Here is a 21,645-nt window from a genome sequence, read left to right as displayed (position 1 = left end):
ATTTTTGGTGGGGTACATTTACAACCAGTTGTTCTAAATGAAAACCGACGCATGAAGCGCACAACTACCAGAAGAAGGGGCAGGGGGGGGGGCTGATCTTGCCCGTCTCAGTTTTGTTTTGATGGCGATCGCTTTCTTTCTGGGCAAGTGAACCCCCAATGGATTTACTTATGTTGAGTTTGAAAGTATTTATTTTGGAATTGTTTTTTGTTAAACTTTCAAATCCCCGACGCCCGCATCCCAAGCATCGACATCACTCCAAACACGAGCCCTGTAGGATTTTAGGTTTACAGCTCGTCCTGTTTCTGTTCCAAAGTCTACAAGTTTTGATCCTAAATCGGACTGTGCATGTACAGGCCTAATTCATGGCATGTTTGATAATTAGTTTAATTATAGGCTATAAACGGCGGGCGGATTGCCTTAAGGTGTAGCCTACCTAGAACACTATCAACATATCTATGGAGTGAGAGAAACATGCAGTCACTTTCCAAATATTCTATTTGGACACAAAACACCAGAGCACCGATAAACACAAAGAAGAGACGACACTTCACCAAAACAAATGAAAGCAAGGGAACTGGCTGGTGTGGGTTATATATTTGTAAAGAGGCATATCAAATCACAAGCATATTTTCCATACATTTTACGCAATGAAAACAAATACTGCACGTACATTTGACGGGAGAAAAACCAACTTGTGCAGCCCTCAAAAAAGTCAATCAAACAAGTATGACAGCGAACGAGCGCATTTTTTTCTCGCTCATTAGTTTCAAATAAGCAGAACATAGCCTACCTGCCATTCCGCCATTTTGCCCATTATTGACATTTTTCTGATACCTCGGGTGGATCGATCGATCCTGCTATCTCAGCTTTACTCACAGAAGTTACTCGTTACTTACTACCTGGACAAGATCAGCTCACCTGGCCATAAAAGCGCTCTCGGCAACCTGGTGACGCATGCGCAAAGCTCGTGTGTGCACCTACACCCTTCCTGGGAGAAGTCGTAGTAAAAGCGAAATGATGACTGGAATAAGTCGTTTGAAGGCTTCATAACATTGCAAACAGGTAACGGGAAGTAAGCTAAGTACGACAGCCTCGTACAGGCTTATACTTTAATGCGGAAACGAATTAGATCCTAATATCTTTCCACTGGTTTTAACCAAATAGACGGTGTGAGCGTGATTATTAGTTCAAATAAAACAATGTCAAAACAGAACTTGAAGGTTAACTGCCAAAATCATTGCGTTTACACAAAGGCTATACATACGTATTGTAAGAGTCATAATTTATTTATCCACTGTTTATTTCTAATACATAGCCTACTTGTGTAGGCCCCTCGGGCCAAGTGCGAATGAGCTCAGATCTCTTTTTCTCTCTTTGCCCCCCACCCTTTCTTTTTCTCCCCACACACACACACACACACACACACACACACACACACACACACACACACACACACACACACACACACACACACACACACACACACACACACATGCACACACACGCAAGCACACACACACACACACACACGCACCAAAGTGATAATAGGTTAGTCCAAATTACTTGTTTCAAAGTCTCTGAATGACCAGAGAGGGTTATCAAGAACACCCTGTGTACGGCACACCGACTGCTTTGGCAACTATATTAACATATCGTTATTTTAATTTATTTATTGGACACTATGTGAACATTTTTGAATCAACGTGCCCATTTACTTTTCGGTCGACTCGAGTCGACTTTCCAGGCAGCGGTTTATTGATCAAATATTTAGAACAAGCATCTTCAAAAGAAAGCGCACAATCAATAACGGCAGAAGAGAATACCTGTCATGATATAGGCTACGCCAGGACAAAAGTGTGTGTGCGTCTGTGTGTGTGTGCGCGCGTGTGTGTGTGTGTGTGTGTGTGTGTGTGTGTGTGTGTGTGTGTGTGTGTGTGTGTGTGTGTGTGTGTGTGTGTGTGTGTGTGTGTGTGTGTGTGTGTGTGTGAGTGTGTGTGTGTGTGTGTGTGTGTGTGTGGGCGTGTGTGAACAACGGTTTTTGAAGCATTGCGGATCACGGAGATAACTACAGGCTACAGAAGCAGGCTATAAAATCAATCTTATAGTGTATGCGTTGTATGTTAAAGACTGTCATGCCGTTTCAACATATTTCCATTTGTCTAAGGCCAGGTTTGAAGCAAACTTGCTTCCTGCGGCCTCCGCCAAAATAAAACTAAAAAGCTATATAGGGGTATATACACATAAAACGGGACGAATGTGTACGTTTGTGTGTGATAATAATACTAATTCTAATAATTAATATAATAATAACCATAAGAAGGCTTATACAAATTGGCCCTAGTAATAAAAAAAAAAAATAATAATATCAACGCCTATTTTAAAACAGGCTACCTGTTATTTATGCTTCATATAAAATAAGAGAATATATAGCCAATATATTCAATAACCTGTATATGGTTAAGCATAGGCTATAGCCTAACCTACGAAAATGCTTTTATATTGGCCTAATTATTGATCGGTTTATCTTCCCATGTCGTAGCGTGGGCCTATTCCCTTATAGTAGAACTAGGCTATCAACCTTCAGAGGTCTATGAGGGAAAACTATTCACCTTACACTTCCAAATATACATCCTGATGTACATTAACATTATGATAGACCCGACTGCCTACAAGGCTCTTCCAGTATTGGACCGTCTTCTAGACCTATTGAACGCGTTTTGTCTCTGAGGCTTCTTCAATGGACTTTTAGCGCCATCTTCCTTCTGGAGGCAGCACCATTAATTTCGGTTTTCAGGTAAAGTGAATATTTCTTGTATTGAAACAGAACCAACGTCAAGCCTAATGTAATTTATCCGCACATATTTTATCAGAAATTGACCAAAGTAACAAAACCCAAGAAACATAACCCCATATCAGTCATATAATAAAATAAATACGAAATTCACGTTTTGAATGCTATTTCTCACACAATTATCATGCTGTCAATCAAGATGTTCTTGATTGACGCGTGTATGTGACAATGAAGTCCGTGCACGCGCACGCGCTTGACGAGACTGAGGAAGAAAAATAGTTGATGCGCTCCACCGCATAAACAAAACAAAATGTAGTCCTGTAGCGCCATCGTGTGTTGATATAAATTCAAAGCAGTATTAATTTTTGGAAGATATGCTCCTGTTCTTTATATTTCATTAACGTAAAATAAAATGTAATTATTTTAGGGTTAGGGTTAGCACATGTAGGCACATTCCCTAAAAAGGAAGAGTGTATGAGGGTTCATGGTTTGGAAGCAATCTATGCCCATGAATGAGGAGACTTCATTATCCATAGTGCACTTCTCCAGCCCATTTCCGGCGGGGATGTGTGCAGCAAAGATATATGACCGGCGGAGAGCAAGAACCAGTGCGAAAGGACCAGTAAAGGACAAACTGGGGCTTAACAGGTGAGAGCCAGTACGCACGCTGGTAATTTAATAATATGACCTTGAGATAACTCATGCATCGATAATTAGCAATGTTTACTAAATGTAGATTGGCTGTGTCTGTTTTTTTGTGTGTTGTTCCCCGTGGCTGCAAGCTATTGCTGTCTTATCTCATTGCTCTTGCCTCTTACATCAGAAAGACCCTCCTTTCTGTAGACATTGAAATGGTTTGGATAACTGATAAGGGAATGCATTCAGAAAGCATTGTGTGTGTGCAACGATGTTACCCAATATCTTGGTTGCACAGTTGGTTTTCTGTAATGGCTGTGTGGTTTCGGGGCAGTCAGACAGGCGTATCAATGTGTTTGCAACTGTGAGTGCATACTGCATAGTAGTGTAGCACGCACAAGCCATACTCAAGATTATTCAGAATTTACTAATTGAGCTCTAGTTGTTCATAATTAGCCTCAAGACAAGAGTGCTTTGTATACATAATGGAAAGAAACTAAAAAAATGTTTATTCTGTTTGACAGGTGTCAAACATGTCTGTTGATTGGGTAGGATATGGGTACGCAGCCCTGGTCGCCTCCGGGGGGGTAATGGGCTACGTCAAAGCAGGTTAGTATTTATTTTAATTGGTAAATATATAACCTTTATCTCCCTACATAGGCCTTTTACGTGTTTTGTGAGATAAAGAATGACTATTATCAATCATACGTGTTCCCCTGAAGTTTGTCCACTTCATCTAAGCGTCTGCTGCTGTCCTTGACTCTGCCCAGGCAGCGTGCCCTCCCTGGCCGCTGGTCTAGTCTTCGGTGGGCTTGCCGGCCTCGGTGCTTATCAGGTGTCCAAGGACCCTACTGACATCTGGATCTCCCTCGGTAAGCAAGCTAACATAATGTTCTCTGTATTGATGTGCGGGGGGTATTTTTTTTTACTTCTTCGGTTTCAAATAAGGTGTAATCGCATTTCTCTATGTTTTTAATTCTACGTTATCAGCTACGTCTGGAGCGCTGACAGGCGTCATGGGAAAGAGGTTCTACGGGTCGAGGAAGTTCATGCCCGCTGGTCTGGTCGCTGGAGCAAGGTAACCATGTGATTAACAACCCTCATTTAACCACTCAGTAACAACCATACACATTGGGATTGATTCTCACCATGGTAAATATCACATGGGGAATCTGAATGATTCACATGCATGTGATATACATGTTGCATGTATGTTGGTTTTTATATTCCGAGTTCTCATACACTGCATTTTTTGTAAATTATATTTGGGTGCTCCCAGCTATACTGTGACTGTTAATTGCTGCTTTGAAACAAAGACCAATTTTACCTAGAAATGTATGGCTCCTTGTGCCCTAAAAATAAATGATGTCATGTTTGTTTTACTCTTTTTGTTATTTTTCTTAGTCTTCTGATGATGGGGAAGCTTAGCATGGCGTTGCTTCAGAAACCCCAGGACTCCTAAAATGATTTCTACTGCTACGGAAAGTTTTCACTGGAAATCCACTCTGCAATATCTTCAGGACCAGCCTGTCAACACTCGCTAATATTGTTTAAATGCTTTGCATGTGTTTTGTAAAAAAAAATGTTAAGTTGATGAATAAACAAATCGTGTTTACATAGTAGTGTATTTTTTGGTTAAGAAGGACACAAACTCTGGTATATTGTAAAATGTTTACAAAATTACGTTTATTTACTGAATCATACAAATTAATTTGCCATTATTTGAAAAGAATGTAGTAGAACAGGAAATAATCACTTTCAATGCAAAGATGATCTTTATGGCCTACATGTAAACAAACCAAAAAGATAAACAGCGATACAGCATCGGTATGACCTTTCTCTGATGCCATTTCGACGAGCAAAACAACTAAAAACCCTTCAGATACAAAACGACCTTTGACCATAAACACAAATGTATGAAGAATTTCTGGCCACTAATAGACTTCAATAGGCCAACCATGTTGCCTATCCACTCCCCTATTTAGATTTGACCACCTGATCTCCCAAGTTGACCAAATGACCAAAGCACACGGTCATAGTTCCTGCGAACATTGTATCCAGCTACACCATAAAAAAGTGCCAGCATGTGAGGAATCGTGGAAAGGACTTCCTCAAAAACATTAAAGGACATAAATCGGGTGAAATATTAAAATTTCTACGAAGATGAACAGAGGATTATGGAGTTGGAGTATATGGAGTTGCTTATATGATATCTAGAATCTGTTTTTATAAAAGTACAGTTAATACAATTTGGAGGAAAAAAAAATAAACTCTGGTCCCACTCAGAGAATAAAAGGTGCATTCAGCAACGCAGCAGGAACTCCTTTTGTGCCCCAAAAGTGACTCAGACCTCGCTAAACCCCCAACAGCGAGTGGAGGCAGCCGACGCGGTCCCCTCCGTCGGGCTACCGATTTCCCCCATATTTGGACGTCCAGTCCACCCTGCCGTGGACCGGCTGTACAGTGGTGGCCCGGGTCAGGAGGTTTCCGGAAGGTTTCCCTAACGCTGCATAGCCGCTGCCCTTCACCTGAGTTCGGTCCGTCCTCCTCTTCCACCCCTCGTAGTCTAAAAGATCACACCAGTCAGTCAGTCAGTCAATCGAATCCATGGCACGAGACACCGGCTATAGTTCAGTTTGACTACTGTCCACAAGGACGTAAAAACTGAGTTACACTAAGAGTTATATCTTAGTCTTTACCTTCGTGACTTTCACCCATAGAGGAGTTGGATGTGGGCTTGGCCTTGGCAGATTTGCTTTTATCTTTTTTAATTTCAGGAGAGGAAGAAAGGTTTACTGAAAGAGGGTGAAGCAAGTGGAGAAGTGTCAGAGTAAAGTACAGCACAGTGGAGGATCTGAATGAGAGCTGGAGAGTGAGTCGATAGAGAACAGTGTAAAGCTGAAAGAGTATTCAGGGCTGCTCTATGGAGGTCCAAGTTGGGCTAAGATCAACTTTAAAGAAATGAGTAAGTAGAAATATGAATGACAAATGCCCAACTCCATTCCTGAGACAATAACAGCAGAAATGTCAATAGCCTTGAGAAGACTACCCTATGGCCACGGTTTTCTTTTGCGGGCGACTCAAGAGATAAACATGGAGGAGGTGAAGACCTACTTGTGTGTTGGCCGGCCAAGGGAGCCAGCTGAATCCTCTGGCCCACAGACCCCACCTCCTTCTTCTGGAAGGAGGGCATGTAACCGCCAGAGAGGTTGTACTTGGTGCTCACAAAGTTCCCTAAACGACAGACCGGATTGGGAAAAAGCCTCTTCAGGATTAGGAACATTTGTATATATATTGTGTATATAAAACTTGTATCTATCTATTTGAGCTACTATGAGATATTTGGTTTGAGCTATAACTATGAGCTATGAGATATTTGGTTTAATGTAAAAAGGTAGTTATAATATGCAAAACAAACATCATACATCCATGGGAGATATGTTAAGTTGATATAAGTCTAAACACCCACACACACACACACACACACACACACACACACACACACACACACACACACACACACACACACACACAGTAGTGGGGTGTTTCTAAATTCATGGGCATGAATCTTAACGCTTGACAGAGATAAGAATTCACATGAACACCCCTCGCCAGAGGGAGAGGCTACTGTTTGCCGCAGTTTGTGACACAAGTAATAATAAAGGCTTGACAGGACGGATAAATACGTGATTGAAGTCATTCAAGTGGGCAAGCAACGCCTTCGATCCACTGTGGTCCACCGTTGGTCGTGGATGGTTATCAGTATAATTAGTCAAATGTGTCATTGTTCCCCTTTGCGGGAGATTTCGATTCTTCTCAAATTTAGCCTCAGTTTAGCCTCTGGGTTTTCTTAGTTCTCGGCATAGTGTGTGTATTAGGGGACAACAGCAGGGGTTTCCAGCTCCCTGCCCCTCTTTCGCATGGTAACCAGTTGGTTGAAAACCAACGCCCCCCCCCAACCCCCCACCCCCCCCCCCACCTCAAGTCTGTTACACCAACTGCCATGCCGGTTGTTAGTTTATCTGCCTTCGCCCCTGGGCTACCGCGAGCGCTCAATCAATACAAAGTTTGTTTACCCCCCGGTTAATATTACCTCAACGATTCAGCCATGATGTGCTCAATGACTGCCAATGACACGTGGTGTAAAGTTCATTAACATGTTGGTTTTGAAGCCGGTGTTGGCAATGGAATAATATAACGACAATTATACTGTAGCTATGGCTAGTCGTTACGGGACAGGTTGGGGGAACTGGCAACCGCTTGCTACGGAAATACCTTTGCAGGGATCCATTTTCTCCAGTATTCTCTCCTTAACAACCATTTTCTCTGCCGTGCTTTCCAGTGACTTACTGGGCCCCTCTTCTACCCTCGTAGCAACGACAGTGAGACGAGGGAGGGACGCATGCAAGGGGTGAAGAAAACACAAAGAAAGACAGAAAAAGTAAACGCAAGACAACTGAAGGAAGGGCGCAGGGGTGAATATGGGAGGCGTATGACTTTCTTTCAGAAACCCTTAAAGGAATGCAATGGCATTTGGAACGCCCGTCAAGTCTTTCTCGCCAAGCGCTGAAAGAACGTATTTGCCGCCCAGGTCCGTGTAATACTTAACATTAAAGATTAAAACAGTTGAATGAGAAGAAATAAGTAATGGAATGAATGGGCCCCACATCTAAAACAAACAGTGGTGGCTGAAGGCCCCCCCCCCCCAGGGGCCCATGAAGAGACACTTGATCTTACACCAACAGTCTTAATCTCATGAATAAGAAATGCGGAGGGAGGGACAGGAGCAGAAGAAGAAGGAGTGAAACAAGGAGCGGAGGCACGCAGACAGAGTGAAGGAGACGCCGGGAGAAGCAGCACAGCATGGGCACATATTGTGTATCGGTCTACATGACAAATGAATTATACAGGTCTGCCATTGCTCCCGGAGCCCTGGCCTCTTTAAGTGCACTCAAAACAAGCGCTTTGTTCCTGGCCCCCGTTACCACTGATCATTCAGTCCAACACATTAGCCGCGTCATTAGCATTTAGGTGGACACAAGAAGTGTCAAATTATTCAAGGCCAGGTAACCCTAAGAGGCTTCGGCGTCGGAGTACGATAGGACATAACAGGGATAACCAGGATCCATTCATTATTAACGCTCCTCGTTGCAATGTAAAAATAGCCGCCCTCTGCTCTACACCTGGACACCAGAGTGGTTCAATGAATTGTGCTTGGGCAACCTGGTGACTGCCGTTTGATTAACTTTCAGGCCGTAGCTAATTGTGTGTTGGTAGCTAAAGTAAAAGTAACGTTTTTACTGAATCCTGCCATGCATTACAATGGAATGGAGGAAACACTGCAGTACAAATGTGTTTTTTCTGCCCAGCCTTATTTCCATACAGAACAAACATCGCCTGTCTATATAATTCCGATGGCGCCTTACCTTGATTGGCTCTGTGGACCGATACACCTCCACCAATAGGAGCGAGAGGTTTGGCCACCACGTTGCTGGAGTTGTCCCATAGGTCCCGGAGGGTGGCTCCGCTCAGCTCCTTGTCCACGTTGGAAGGCTGGTTCTTGCCTATCAACCCTTGAGCAACACAGGTCATGTGGTCATGCACCGCTTTCTTAACACTGAAACTTAACACAAGCTGGAGGCCAAAGTGCTTCTCAAGGGGAGGGCATTTCATGCAAAATGTACACAAACTGAGAACAATATCTATCTATGGAGAGCATTTTGGCCATTAACTAATGTTCTATGTGCCTATATCTATTTAATCTATTAATTCACAATTACAATGATAATATATTAGATGTCTACAATTGTGTTCATACACACCAGTGGCTCCACTACGATGTATTTTTGTTTTGTGACGCAATGCTCCCTACCTGGCAGGTATCTTGATTGGCTGAGATAGTGCTGTCGCGCAGAAGACACGGGGACACTGGCGTCTATTTGGCCGACCTTGATATTGCTGGGTAGCTTGGTAACTGTGCTGAAGGAATACAATGGCTTCTGCTCTTTAGGCCTGCGAGAAGGAGAAGAAACCAAAACATACTTTCAATCCAGCGGTCGAGGAAATCCAAGGAAAGTCAGACCGATTTACAGGATCTCCTTTAATTAAAGACGGATGGCCGGAGAAAGGTGTTGAATGTAAAATACTAAAATAAAATAATATGTATGGATTATAGATAGACGATTTTTGACGAACAATGATCCAATAAAAGAGAGATTGAGTGTGTGTGTGTGTGTGTGTGTGAGTGAGTGCCTGTGTGTGTGTGTGTGTGTGTGTGTGTGTGTGTGTGTGTGTGTGTGTGTGTGTGTGTGTGTGTGTGTGTGTGTGTGTGTGTGTGTGTGTGTGTGTGTGTGTGTGTGTGTGTGTGTGTGTGTGTGTGTGTCTTTCCAGGGATAATGTGTCCATTGACACATGCGTGTGTGACCAACGGAGGTACACACGGGTCCCAGAGGGAGGAACTCACTGCCGGGGCTGCTCCTTCAGCCTCCCCTCCTCCTCCACGTGCCCCAGGCTGGGCCTCTTGGAGTGGGGGACGGCGGCCTCCGTGGGGTCCGACTCGTCCCAGCTGTCGGTGGCGCGGACCCCAGTCTGGCCCCAGCGCCGGCGGCCGCTCTTCAGTGGCCCCGCCCCCGCCGCCCCGCCGTTCTCACTGACCACCGCCGCCGCCGCCGCCGCCTTCTGGGAAGGACGAGACACTGGAGTCCATCACCTGGAACCATCTTCAGTTATCATGGCAACTGTCAATTCAGCTGTCAAATTAATGCTTTATTCATTTAATGGAGAGTGGAATCATAATGCAGATTTATAATGCAGTCCCATAATAATAAAATACTGAGTCTTAACAATTCAGATCCAGGCAGTCCTTTTTACCCCATCCGTTATTTAAACAGTAAAGACCTGGCCCACGGGGGGATTCTCGGATTCAACCTGTAGGGGGTCTTAGCCCCAAATAGGATGGACATTTTTTTAGATCTGCAATGGTTTATGATGTAGGCAATCACTACCGTAACTAGGGGACATCCAGGTTGATGATGTGAAACGGGGATAGGAGGATTTGATGAACTTTTGGCTGGGGGGGGGGGGGGGTCAGACCCCTTAGCCCCTAGTCTACAGCATCCCTCCCCTTATCCTTTATTAAACTAGTCTCACTACAAAATCACCCTTCCATTGAAAGATTTACTCGTCCAAATCCGAGCCAATCATCCAATAGTGGTGTGGCGCCAAATAACAACAAGCCCTTGGGTTCAAACCGAGCGAGAACATGCCCTGACGGAGTAGAGCCGTACCGTATGGTGGCAAGGGGCTCCGTGCTTGGGCTCGGCCTGGGACACGGGGACCTGCTGCGGGGGCTGCTGCTGGGGGGGTTGGTTCGGCTGCTGGTGGGGGGGGTGGTGTGGCTGCTGGCTCTGCTGGGGGGGTTGCTGGGGGTGACTGTTGAGGGACCGGGTGGAGGAGGTGGACGAGGCCTTGGACTCTGGTGAGGAATACTGCTGGGGGGTCACCTTGGCCGGCTGGACCTCGTTCGGGGACTGAGGCCTGGCTTTGACCTTCCGTGCCTCCTGGCTCTGGGATCCCAGCACCTGGCCCACCTGGAAGTAGGGGTACCGCAGCGACTGGACCCACAGCCGAGGGGAGGGACCGCGGAAAAGGGAAAGGGATTTTTAGATTGGGATGAAATGCTAAGTTAACATTGTTCAGCGTGGTTAGGATGGTGCAAGCGTCTTGTGTGTTCAGTGTGTTCCTTTTGGTTGAACACACTCGGTGACGTGTGCACAAGAGGAGATGGCTCCTTAAACCCCTGTTTTCAAAGTGAAGGTGAAACCGTCATTTTCCATTATATAGTTGTATTCTTGGAATAATTCGTGACCTTGGCAGAATTTAAATGCCCCCTGAAGGCCATTAGCACAGGGTGATGTAAAACGACAAACAACGAGATCCCTGACTCACACTCACAGCAGGATATATGCAATTACAGCTTTTCATATCCAATTGCTCATGAGTCACCGATGCTGATCCTGAGAACTGAGAACCAGCTGATTAACTGGCCCCATGTGACCACGGAGGTCATGTGACCGGGGAGCTGGCTTAGGCTTAGGAAACACTTTAGATGATTAGCTTGACGCAGTTCTGGGAACAGGTGTCTGACATAGAAGATGGAATATGGCGATAAAACCAAATTAGAAACGTTAAATTACATTTCACAGTATTATCCTGCTGTAGTCTGATACTAGTACCATATATAAATGTATGCAATGAATGCTGTTATGTCATACATTTTATCAAGCGTTTTTACCACTTACATACATACTTTTATTAGACCATTTGGAGTAACAACCAACCTTATTACCAAACAGCTTTATAAGTGATGCAAATGGCCCAGAAACACTAACAACAATGCACCCTTTCGCATGCAAACGCCGAGAGAGCCTTATTGTTGCGTTTGTTTGGGCTACCCCGCGGAGGACCTGTGGATGATACTCCCTATCAAAGGCATTCAAACGGACGGATTAGCATGGGAATGAAGGGGGGGCATTATGAGCGGAGGCCTTTAACTTGCAGAGTGGCCGCTGTCACCGCGTCTCCGACCGCCCGCTCTGACAGCCGGCGTGCGTCTCCTCCCGTCTCACCTGCACCGCCGTGGGCCTCTTCTTGGGGTCCCACTGCAGCATGTCCCTCATCAGGGCGATGGCCTCGCTGCTGGCGTTGGGGATGAGCGTCTTCAGGTGGGTGGGCACGCACTGGGGGAAGCGGAAGCTCATGGCCGAAGCCAATTGGTAGCCCTCCGGCCAGTCGGACTGCAGGGGAGGGGGAGGAAGGTACTGTGAGAAAATATACACGCTATGACGTCATTAAAAATAAAATCACGCACATTTGAAAATCTTCTGCGTGATCTATTTGGACCGTACTAGAGCTTGGCTTTGAGACCATTAGTCATTAATAACTCAGAGACCAGAGTTGTGCATCACATTTGATGGCACCGAAGACGACTCTGTACAAAAATGTTCATGAATGAATTGTCTCTGCTGAAAAGTTACTTTTCCAAATTGACACGCCCAACTGTATAGGAAATCAATCCGGCAGAGTTTATGTGAATTCATTGCATGAATATTATTCCTTCAAACCCCTGACCATGGCTTCACCATCATGACCATATTTGGTGAGGGTGGTCTTCCTATGCACGGGCTGCATCATTAGCTGCAGCTCACTTTTCTTTTGACTTTAGCTTCAGTTTTCCACTTTTCAAAAGCGTGGGCATATCAAAACCAACGCTGAGACCCCCACCTTCTTGACGGTGCCCAGGACCTGGCAGATCTTAAAGATCTCGTCCACCTCGCTGTTGCCAGGGAACAGAGGTCTGAGGGTGTACAGTTCGGCCATGATGCAGCCCACCGCCCACATGTCGATGGGAGAGCTGTAGGTGGAGGACCTGAGCAGCACCTCTGGAGCACGGTACCTGCAGAGAGAGAGGGAGCGAGGGAGGGAGAGGGAGACAGAGGGAGAGAGAGAACCAACATGCTGCCATGAGCAAACCAAATAACACTCCATTTATAAAACTCCCCTCACACACAAAATAAGTGTCTTCATACAGCCTGTTTCCTATAAGAAACTTTCTTAGAATGCATAAAATAACATAACATTCCCTGTGCCTTACATCCCACTGGCTTTAAGTAAAATAATATATACTGTGTATGCATAAAAAATGTGGTGTTGCAAAGTGGAGCTCCGTTACCATCTGGTGGAGACGTAGTCGGTATACGGAGGCCTGGAGCGGATCTCTCTGGCCAGGCCAAAGTCTGCGATCTTGACCAGCTCCGGCCCCATGCACAGCAGGTTCTCTGGCTTCATGTCCCGGTGGAAGAAACCTGGCAGCACGACCAATACATATGTTAGAAAAGCTTGCTTTGTGCCTATGCTCATAACAAATTTGGTTTAACAACCAAAGCTGAATACACTCTCCATGCGCACACTTCTGTCACACACTCTTCACACAGGTACAAGTCAGGGAGACATCACAAGCAGCGAAGACTACTTTGCAACAGAAGTCATTCAAATGGAAGCACGCTTAATGGTAAAAACGATATTACAGAGGCAAATGAATGACAGAGCGAAGCGTCTTACCATGCTTGTGCACAAAAGCCAACCCAGAAATCACTTGAAACATGATGTTCCTAATCTCATTCTCTGTGAACATCTTATTCTCCCTAAGCGCAGGCAAGATGGCGGCAAGTAAAAGGATGGAAACCGAAACCGAGAAAGAAAGGAAGAAGAAAAAGAGAAAAATAGAAAGATAAATTAGTTTAAAGGACAGGGACAGCGTGGGGAAAAGTACATGCATATTCCATTACAACATTTGAACCTTGACATGTATAAGGCAACCACAAACTTTAATCATGTGTTTTGTTTTCTGGGCAGAATTCAATTGCCCTCGTTGCGTAGGACAAGCCTTCATAGTTCTCCCTTGTGGTTTCATTATAAATGCGTACATACATGTGTGTGAGCCACACGTCCATTCACAAGCGCAGTACCGGCCCACCTTCCACCCACAGAGTTAGGCGGGATTGCTGACATAAGAGAGTTGCAGAGGGTTCACCAACTACAAGAATATGTTAACTTCACCTGCACTAAGCATAACAGAATCAGTCGACTGAGTAGCAGTTAATGAAGCCAGTTGATAAAGTTATGTTTTTTTCGTTTGTTAAATATTTGTTTTATTGCAGTACTGACTTCTTCTTTGGAATCTATCTCCTCCTAGTGGTCCAAACAAGCTTCAAGCAGCGGACCTTAACTGTAGTTCCATTCAAAAAAAAATACACAGTACAGGCTCAAAGATATTGATTGTGAAGATGTAAATGCTTCTCCATTTCTGGTAAGAGCGTAATGAGTGTAACGGTTGGGTCAGATGATTATCTTATCTCGTAGTGTGTGCTCCCCACTCTCGTATGTCTGCGACAGGTGAACAACAGCGCCACCTACCGTGTTTATGCATAAAACACAGGCCTTGTAAAATCTGAAAGCTTATGTTTCTGATCACTGATTCTGGGAACAATTTGTTTCTGCAAACATAAACAAAAAATATTATAGATATCTTGTGAGTGTTCTCACGAATGGGCACATCAATTAATAGCTTTGTTTGTAAGCATAAACGTGTGTGCTTATTGGTGATTTATTGGCTGTGGTTGAAAAGCAAAAGACAGTTTGCATAAGAAAAGTGACGGACAAAATGATTTTTAAAAGCTGACGGGACGTTGGTTTTTCCAACAACACTCAAATCAGACTCTTAGGCCATAACTGCGTCAGATGTACATTTATGAAAGCATTATGATATCATTGTTGGATTGGTTCAAACCCCTTCTTCATCCTGAAAAGGACATTGTACAAGCAAACGTACAGCCAACATGATACAAATAATTGTTTAAAGTTAAGTGTAGTTTAAAAAGTGTGTATTTCATGCCTTAACATGAATGCGCTTTTGCACTTAGTCTCTGCAAATAGACCAAAGTTAGGTTTAGTGTATTCTGTGTATAATATGCAGAGGAGTGGTTCCGTTTTTCATTTCATTTTACCTGTCTTTCATGAGCTGGTAGAGGTTCTCCTTCATGTACTCAAAGACAAAGTAAAGGTTGTCGTTCTCTCTGATCACCTCCTTTAGTTTCACCACGTTGGCATGGTTCAACTTCTTCAAAGACTGCCACACAGGAAAATGAAATTCAATGCAGGTGCCTGGAAAATGTTACCCAATACTCTGACTAATGTGATATATATATATATATTTATATATATATATATATATATAGACAAAGTAAAGGATATATATATATATATATATATATATATATATATATATATATATATATTACTAAAGCTATCACTACTACTACTGCGAATAATAATAATTAAAACAATAGATAAAAAAATAATTAATAAATTAAACAGCAGGCACAATTCGACAATTAATGCTCCATTCCGCCAGAGATTCCTACCTTGACTTCTCTCAAGTTCATGCACTCTTCCCATGAGTAAAACTTCCTCTTCATCCTACACAACACAGAGGCCATGATGAAGACAGGGCGCATACATCACACTCATGTCTTTGCATAAATGTCATTGGGCCACCACATCAATAATACAAAACCCAGCGCCTCGGATTTCAGCTTATTTCTTTCTTTTCTTCAGGAACATTCCCGGCATTGGGTCTGTAACCTGAGAACGCGCTGGTCGTGTTAAACTGCTTTGATAACTCAATGACAGGTGTCTCTTTCATCCAGAAACCCTTACAGCCGTGGCCAGTCCGTACACTGTTGACGGTTTAAAATTAATATTAATGAGTGAAATTACATAATGTGTGTGACAGTGATGGTAATCTGTTACACATAATAACAGACACGTGACAAGATTTTATAAGGCAGTGTTCCACAAATGGGTGTTCCCCTAGAGGTACTTTGAAGGATTGCAGAGGGTACTAAAAAACAAATTAGAAAAATAGTCAATTTTCTGTTGTTTTAATATTGGTTATGAACAATTGTATAATCATTTTTATTGAATAGTTGAATTGGACTTGCACCTTAATAAAATTCAGTAAATCTAAATAATGACATTCAAGTTTGGTAAATCAGAAAGATTGAATGATTTAGTAACATTGAAAAAGAAAATTCTAACACATTCGTTTTTGTTTTTTTTCAGTTTTCAACTTGTGAAAGGGGTTCTTGGCTGCAAAAATAGCTTTTAAGTGGTACACTAGATAGGAAAGATGAGCACCACTGGCATAAGGTCGCACTGTGCAAGACCGAAAGTGACCTCTGTCTTTGGAGTAATGCAAGTGCTACGGAGCACGACAATATCTGGTTCCTGTTCTCCGGGCAGCCGCCTCGTCTCGCGCCCACACACACACACACACACACACACACACACACACACACACACACACACACACACACACACACACACACACACACACACACACACACACACACACACACACAAATACACAGACCAGCAGCAGCAGCAGCAGCAGCAGCAGCAACCCAACACAAGCTGGGCTGTACTTTCACTCCTGCTCACACCCCTACCGCAGGTGTAGTCTTACACATAGAGCAGCAGCTTACCAGTTAGTTGGAATCACTCCCACCCCCACCCTAAGGTGCCTCATCCATTATGGAGACCCCACCCTGCCGGACGCATGCATGTCCAAAAGGACCCCGTTGAAATAAACGCTTGTAAACTGAAGTACGCTTTCCGTGGTGACGAGAGGGTGTGTACGTAGTAGTGTGGTTTAGTGTGTAGTGTAGTGTAGTGTAGTGTAGTGTAGTGTAGTGTAGTGTAGTGTAGTGTAGTGTAGTGTATATGTGTGTGTGTGTGTGTGTGTGTGTGTGTTCTCTTTTGTTTCAGAGGCCTGGTCAAAGCATGGTCTAGAGATAGACTACAATACTGCAGGGGAGGATGCAGCTTTTTAACGTTTCAAAGTCAATTATTTGATGATCATGTTATATGACATGCATTTGTAATGATTGAATCAGGAAACAAGGTTCATTTTAAGTAACGCCATCGATGGAGACATTAAACAAGATGCCGCTAGGGTCAATCCAGTCTTCCCTATGTGTGAGCAAAGCCAACCATCAACCGACCAGACCCCTGCAAGGAACTGTATCTCACCATGTAAACAAGGACCGACAAATCATATCTTATCTTATCCCTAGCTTTAGTTTCAGCCCCGTAGCTTCTCCCATCGAGGCATTGCATTGAGGGTCTTGGCTCTACACCTCACAGGCGCCACAACATAAGGCCGCTCACCTCTTGATGGCCACCAGCTCTCCGGACTCAATGCTGCGGCCCATGAGCACGCTGCCGTAGGTGCCATCCCCGAGCTGCCTCAGCGTGGTGTAGCGGTTCATCATGGCTCAGGCCTCGTTCACTTCATGGGAAAAAGTACCGTCGGAAAAAAGAGCTAAAGTGGTTTTGGTTCATTGGCTGTTTGTTTCTTCTATCGGCCGATTCTGGAAAGACCCATTCCTTATTACTTTCAAATCAAAATCAGAGACTTTGTCTTGTGGGTCAGGGGAGGGGGGGGTTCTGGAGTGGATAAGGAAGGGTGATGAGGCGTTTTGGGTCTTCACGAGGCATCTTGGATCAGCAACGGATCCATCGTTTCCCTCTCTCTCTCTCTGGCTGGAGTCTGGGAGTGGTTCAACCGACCGTTGACTCAAGAGTCCTCGCTACCCTTTGGTTGAATGGGAGAAAAACGTCAGCCACAGCACACAGAGTGAGAGAGAGAGAAACACAGTGAGAGAGCCAGTTGAGACAACTGGTTAACACTAACCAGGAGTGAAGAAGATCCACAATAAAATAACCTGACAACTGAGTCAGTAACTTTAAAAGGGCTGGGCTGGCTATCGTGCATTAACTCGAGGTAAAATGGATTATGTGCGTGTGAGTGAGTCAGAGACTCCAACATGGCGGCCCCAGGGAGATGACAGAGCCAGGCCCAGGTAGATTAGGGCCTACAAGAGATGTAAATAGAACATTACATCATAGCCATGCTTACCAGCAAGCTTGCCTTCTAGTAGCTTGCCTTGCAATAGGATTTGATTCTGCCATGGACTACAGTAATGGGGCTGTGTAATTGAAACATTCAGCAAACATGCTGAAGTACACATGTTTGTTTGCAATCTTCATATCAATAACTTTTTGTAATGTTGCACAAATTTGTAATAATTGGTTAATGCCTGAAGTTTTGTAATGTATTCAAATAACAAACTCTGGTATCAAATAGAACATTTATATCCTGGTTTGATGATAATGTGGAAAAGGGTTGACCGCATGTCTTTTAGGGCCTGTCGAATAGGTCCTAAGGGTATTTATTACTGTCTGGGTAAGCATTTCCATTGTGTAATTATTTGGCAACTCAAGTCTACTGGGAAAGGAACCTTTTCCTAGAAATGACAGCAAAGTCATTAATTATGTCGTTATTAAATTATCCCAGAGTTGGTATCTTGCAACTTGTGACCACAACACTTTGTTTATTTTATTTTATATTGTTATACAATTGAGTACTCATTAAAGATTGTAATGGTCTTTACACATCTATGCTATTTCTATCAAATTAATTGAATGAACATAAAGGCCTAATGATAAAACCAGTAGGCTTATTAGGCCAGCAGCCAAATGCTTGACTACACTCTCACAAATGGCAATCTGTTGTCAAGGGATTAAAAGACTAAGACGGAATTACTTGGGTGTAGCCAAGACACATGGCAATCAGAAGATATACAAGGTCAATTAAACAGAAAATAAGAGTGTACTAACAACATAGGAAGAGGTTTGCAACCCAGTAAGCATACATACATTTACTCAATCATGTAAAGAGTTAGAAGTGAAACTGAACCAATTGTTTAGCCTAAACATTTCCCCGATAAACAAGATATGCAATATATAGTTCAATCACAGATTGTTGACAGAACACCACAATAATGAGTCGTATACAACAAAAAGCAATACACAAAAAGTAAACTGTAATCATTCACGTTACAGTGATGCACTTGTTGAGGTCTGCTTGATGACAGACCTGCACCATTCAACTCCTCCAAGCTACTCCTCGCAGCAGTTTGACTAAAACATTAACTCCAGACTCACCATTCCCGGGTGGGGTCCCTCTGTTTGGCCGTTGTCTGTGCCCGGTGATAACGCACGACCCTTCAGATAACATAAATGGAGTTATCATCAGTGACAGGCGTGTTGTCTGACTGTATGGCTGCTCTCCTTGGAAACGTACACACAAGCAGGGGAACGGGTTGGCTGCCAGGGAGGACCACGTGACCGAGGATCACTGGGCATTGTGGTCTCTGGTTGTAGTACTGCTTGAGACGTCCCGTAGGTGGAAACCTTCAGTTTGACCACTAGGTGGCGCTGCAGGGTAGTTGTAGACCACAGTACATTAATAGACGCACTAAAAAGCGACCTCGGCCATTTCAAATTAGGCAGATCCCCTAGACTTAAAAAAAAGATTTATGAATGCATGAGAATTAAATTTGGCTCTGTTTTGTTGTTTTAAAATGAATGGCGTATCTCAGTTTGAAAGAGGTTTTTTTTGGTTCTATAATAAAAATCCTATGCTGTCTTAGATAGGCTATCTGTAGCTAAAATACAATAACTATATTAGCCTACTAGAAAGTAAATTAAACAAAATCAACATATATGTTTTAGCCTACATTTTACTCTTCTTTGTACTGTTGTTTTAATTATTATTAATGTATTCATATTGTGTGTATTTATTATTTCCATTTTATATTTGCACTTTTATGTTTATAGTTTCGCAGTCGGGCTACTAATTTTTCATTGCGGACCAATATGATGATGAGGAGGATCCGACCATCCTCTTGGCCAGCTGGGGGCTGCACCTGCACGTGAGGGATGTTAAAAGGCCTATCGTCCTTTTAAACCAGATATGTGTGCTTTGACCTGAATCTGAACTTTATAGACCTCAACCATTGATTAAACCTAATGCATTTCGAACTGTATTTTATTGTGATATTGTGAGATTTTAATATAGCCTAGCCTAGGCCTAGCGGATATTCAAATAATTGAATAAGAGCAGTAAAAGATAGGAAAAGTAAAGATTGACATTGTGCCAAATGTCAAATTTAATGACTTAAAGTGCTGACTTGTTGACAGTCGATACCATATTCAATTAATGTGTGTGCGTGTGTGTGCGTGCGTGCGCGCGTTTGCGTGTTATGCGCGAGTGTGTGTGTGTGTGTGTGTGTGTGTGTGTGTGTGTGTGTGTGTGTGTGTGTGTGTGTGTGTGTGTGTGTGTGTGTGTGTGTGTGTGTGTGTGTGTGTGTGTTCTGCACGGTTTTTAAATCACGCACCGAGTCGAAGCGAGAGGGTGGGGGTAGAAGTGTAAGCAGATTATCAAAGCCATTGGCCATTTGCTTCTCGTTAGTTCCTCGGCTTGAAACCTCGCCAAGACCCACTGACCGGGTTTCCGTATTTGCGCGATGAATCCCTGTCATTATTAGTCCTGCTCCCTGTACCCCACGAGATGCATGCTTTCCTACTGCTATACTCGAGAAGAGGGGGATGGCGCAAATAGGAATAATTTTGCGAGGAAATGTCTTCACCGTGCAGAGAAACTGAAGATTACTGTCCCTGCAGACATTATTTTCTTCCACACCTGTCATGAAGACACGACCGGCGGGCATCGGAAGTGCTCGGGCGGACTGGATGGGGTCGCTGTCCCCGAAGCTCACTGCTATGCCCCTCAAATACCTCGCTGTGCCAGGTAAAACAATTAACAGTGTCGACTGGATTGCAACCCAGTCAACATTTAATTAAGCTATTGTTTATGTGTAATTGCGTTGCGTCTAGGTGCCTAAACAAATGAAAGAGTATAATATTATTTCACTATTAAAAATATTATCTATATATTTAGATGAAGTGCTTATTCAGTGCCAATCCGACTCTTAAATGTAACTTCTTAATGTAATAGTTTTGCGCGGTGCATCATGCATCGACCATTTACTGTGCTTAGCTTAGTTGTAGACATGTGTATATGGATTTGAGTACAATACCTTAATTGGCACTTAACCCACAGGTCAGTCCAAACAAGTTGGGCTGAGATTTGCCCAGTGCAAGGTCAAATGCCTCATTAGAGGAAAAATAGAAAGTGTGTCTGTGTGCGTGTGTCATATTTTCATATCCTCCCAATGTAATTTGTTTTAACCCCACGTCTCTATTCTATAGGTAGATTTGTTTCCCTTTGTATGTGACTATGTTGTAAATATGCACTACTCGGGTAGGGTCCCACGACTCGTTTACATTCTGGGTGGATGTGAAGGCACCCGTGGGTCCTGATCAGAAGGCGTTTGTCAAGTACCTGGCCACCATCTTCAGACACATGGCCAAGAAGGTCATGGTGAAGTGGTCCATGACCCAGGTATCACACTCAAAGAACAAACTAACTAACTTAACTCACATGCACTGATGTTAAACAAAGAACAAAAGTTCCAGAGGTTTTGATTTTTGACATTACTTAAGATTTAATATTGACGTCCTGCATACTGTGTCTCTTAATGGCATGAGGCATTCTTGAACACAAGTTCTAGTGGCTCATTAAAACGTATTTCTCAACTGAATAGAATACATTAGTAACGATTGTGACGGATGCCTGTTTTCACCAGAATGTCTCTCTCTCTCTCTCTCTCTCTCTCTCTCTCTCTCTC

At 43.6% G+C, this 21,645-nt stretch overlaps 3 protein-coding genes across 4 annotated transcripts in view; 2 read left to right on the top strand and 1 right to left on the bottom strand.

Annotated features, from left to right (window-relative positions):
• Positions 1-3,354: 3,354 nt before the first annotated feature.
• On the top strand, positions 3,355-5,062 carry tmem14ca (transmembrane protein 14Ca). Its single transcript, XM_056584718.1, has 5 exons — positions 3,355-3,442; positions 3,955-4,039; positions 4,201-4,302; positions 4,421-4,508; positions 4,835-5,062. The coding sequence occupies exons 2-5, from the start codon at positions 3,964-3,966 to the stop codon at positions 4,890-4,892; spliced, it is 324 nt and encodes a 107-aa protein (XP_056440693.1). The 5' UTR covers positions 3,355-3,442; positions 3,955-3,963; the 3' UTR covers positions 4,893-5,062.
• Positions 5,063-5,101: 39 nt separating this feature from the next.
• On the bottom strand, positions 5,102-19,168 carry mak (male germ cell-associated kinase). The gene is made up of 16 exons (XM_056584833.1): positions 19,058-19,168; positions 17,219-17,645; positions 15,412-15,466; positions 14,995-15,116; positions 13,550-13,632; positions 13,161-13,293; positions 12,713-12,884; positions 12,058-12,225; positions 10,717-11,043; positions 9,894-10,108; positions 9,303-9,442; positions 8,857-9,003; positions 7,706-7,792; positions 6,545-6,664; positions 6,130-6,225; positions 5,102-5,996 (listed from the first exon to the last, which is right to left on the bottom strand). Exons 2-16 carry the CDS (start codon positions 17,320-17,322, stop codon positions 5,836-5,838), a joined length of 2,130 nt encoding a protein of 709 aa, XP_056440808.1. The 5' UTR covers positions 17,323-17,645; positions 19,058-19,168; the 3' UTR covers positions 5,102-5,835.
• A 1,207-nt stretch (positions 19,169-20,375) lies between these two features.
• plcxd2 (phosphatidylinositol-specific phospholipase C, X domain containing 2) overlaps positions 20,376-21,645 on the top strand; it is a 6,239-nt gene continuing 4,969 nt past the window's right edge. For both annotated transcript variants that reach the window (XM_056584515.1, XM_056584516.1), the window contains exons 1-2: positions 20,376-20,705; positions 21,223-21,359. In XM_056584515.1, coding sequence (XP_056440490.1) covers positions 20,603-20,705; positions 21,223-21,359 — 240 coding nt within the window. In that variant the 5' untranslated portion in view covers positions 20,376-20,602. The remainder of the gene's footprint in view (positions 20,706-21,222; positions 21,360-21,645) is intronic.

Source organism: Gadus chalcogrammus, chromosome 23, assembly GCF_026213295.1.
Source record: "Gadus chalcogrammus isolate NIFS_2021 chromosome 23, NIFS_Gcha_1.0, whole genome shotgun sequence".
NCBI lineage: Eukaryota > Metazoa > Chordata > Actinopteri > Gadiformes > Gadidae > Gadus > Gadus chalcogrammus.
The sequence above is the reverse complement of the archived record's forward strand: the minus strand, read 5'-3'. Positions and strand labels throughout refer to the sequence as shown.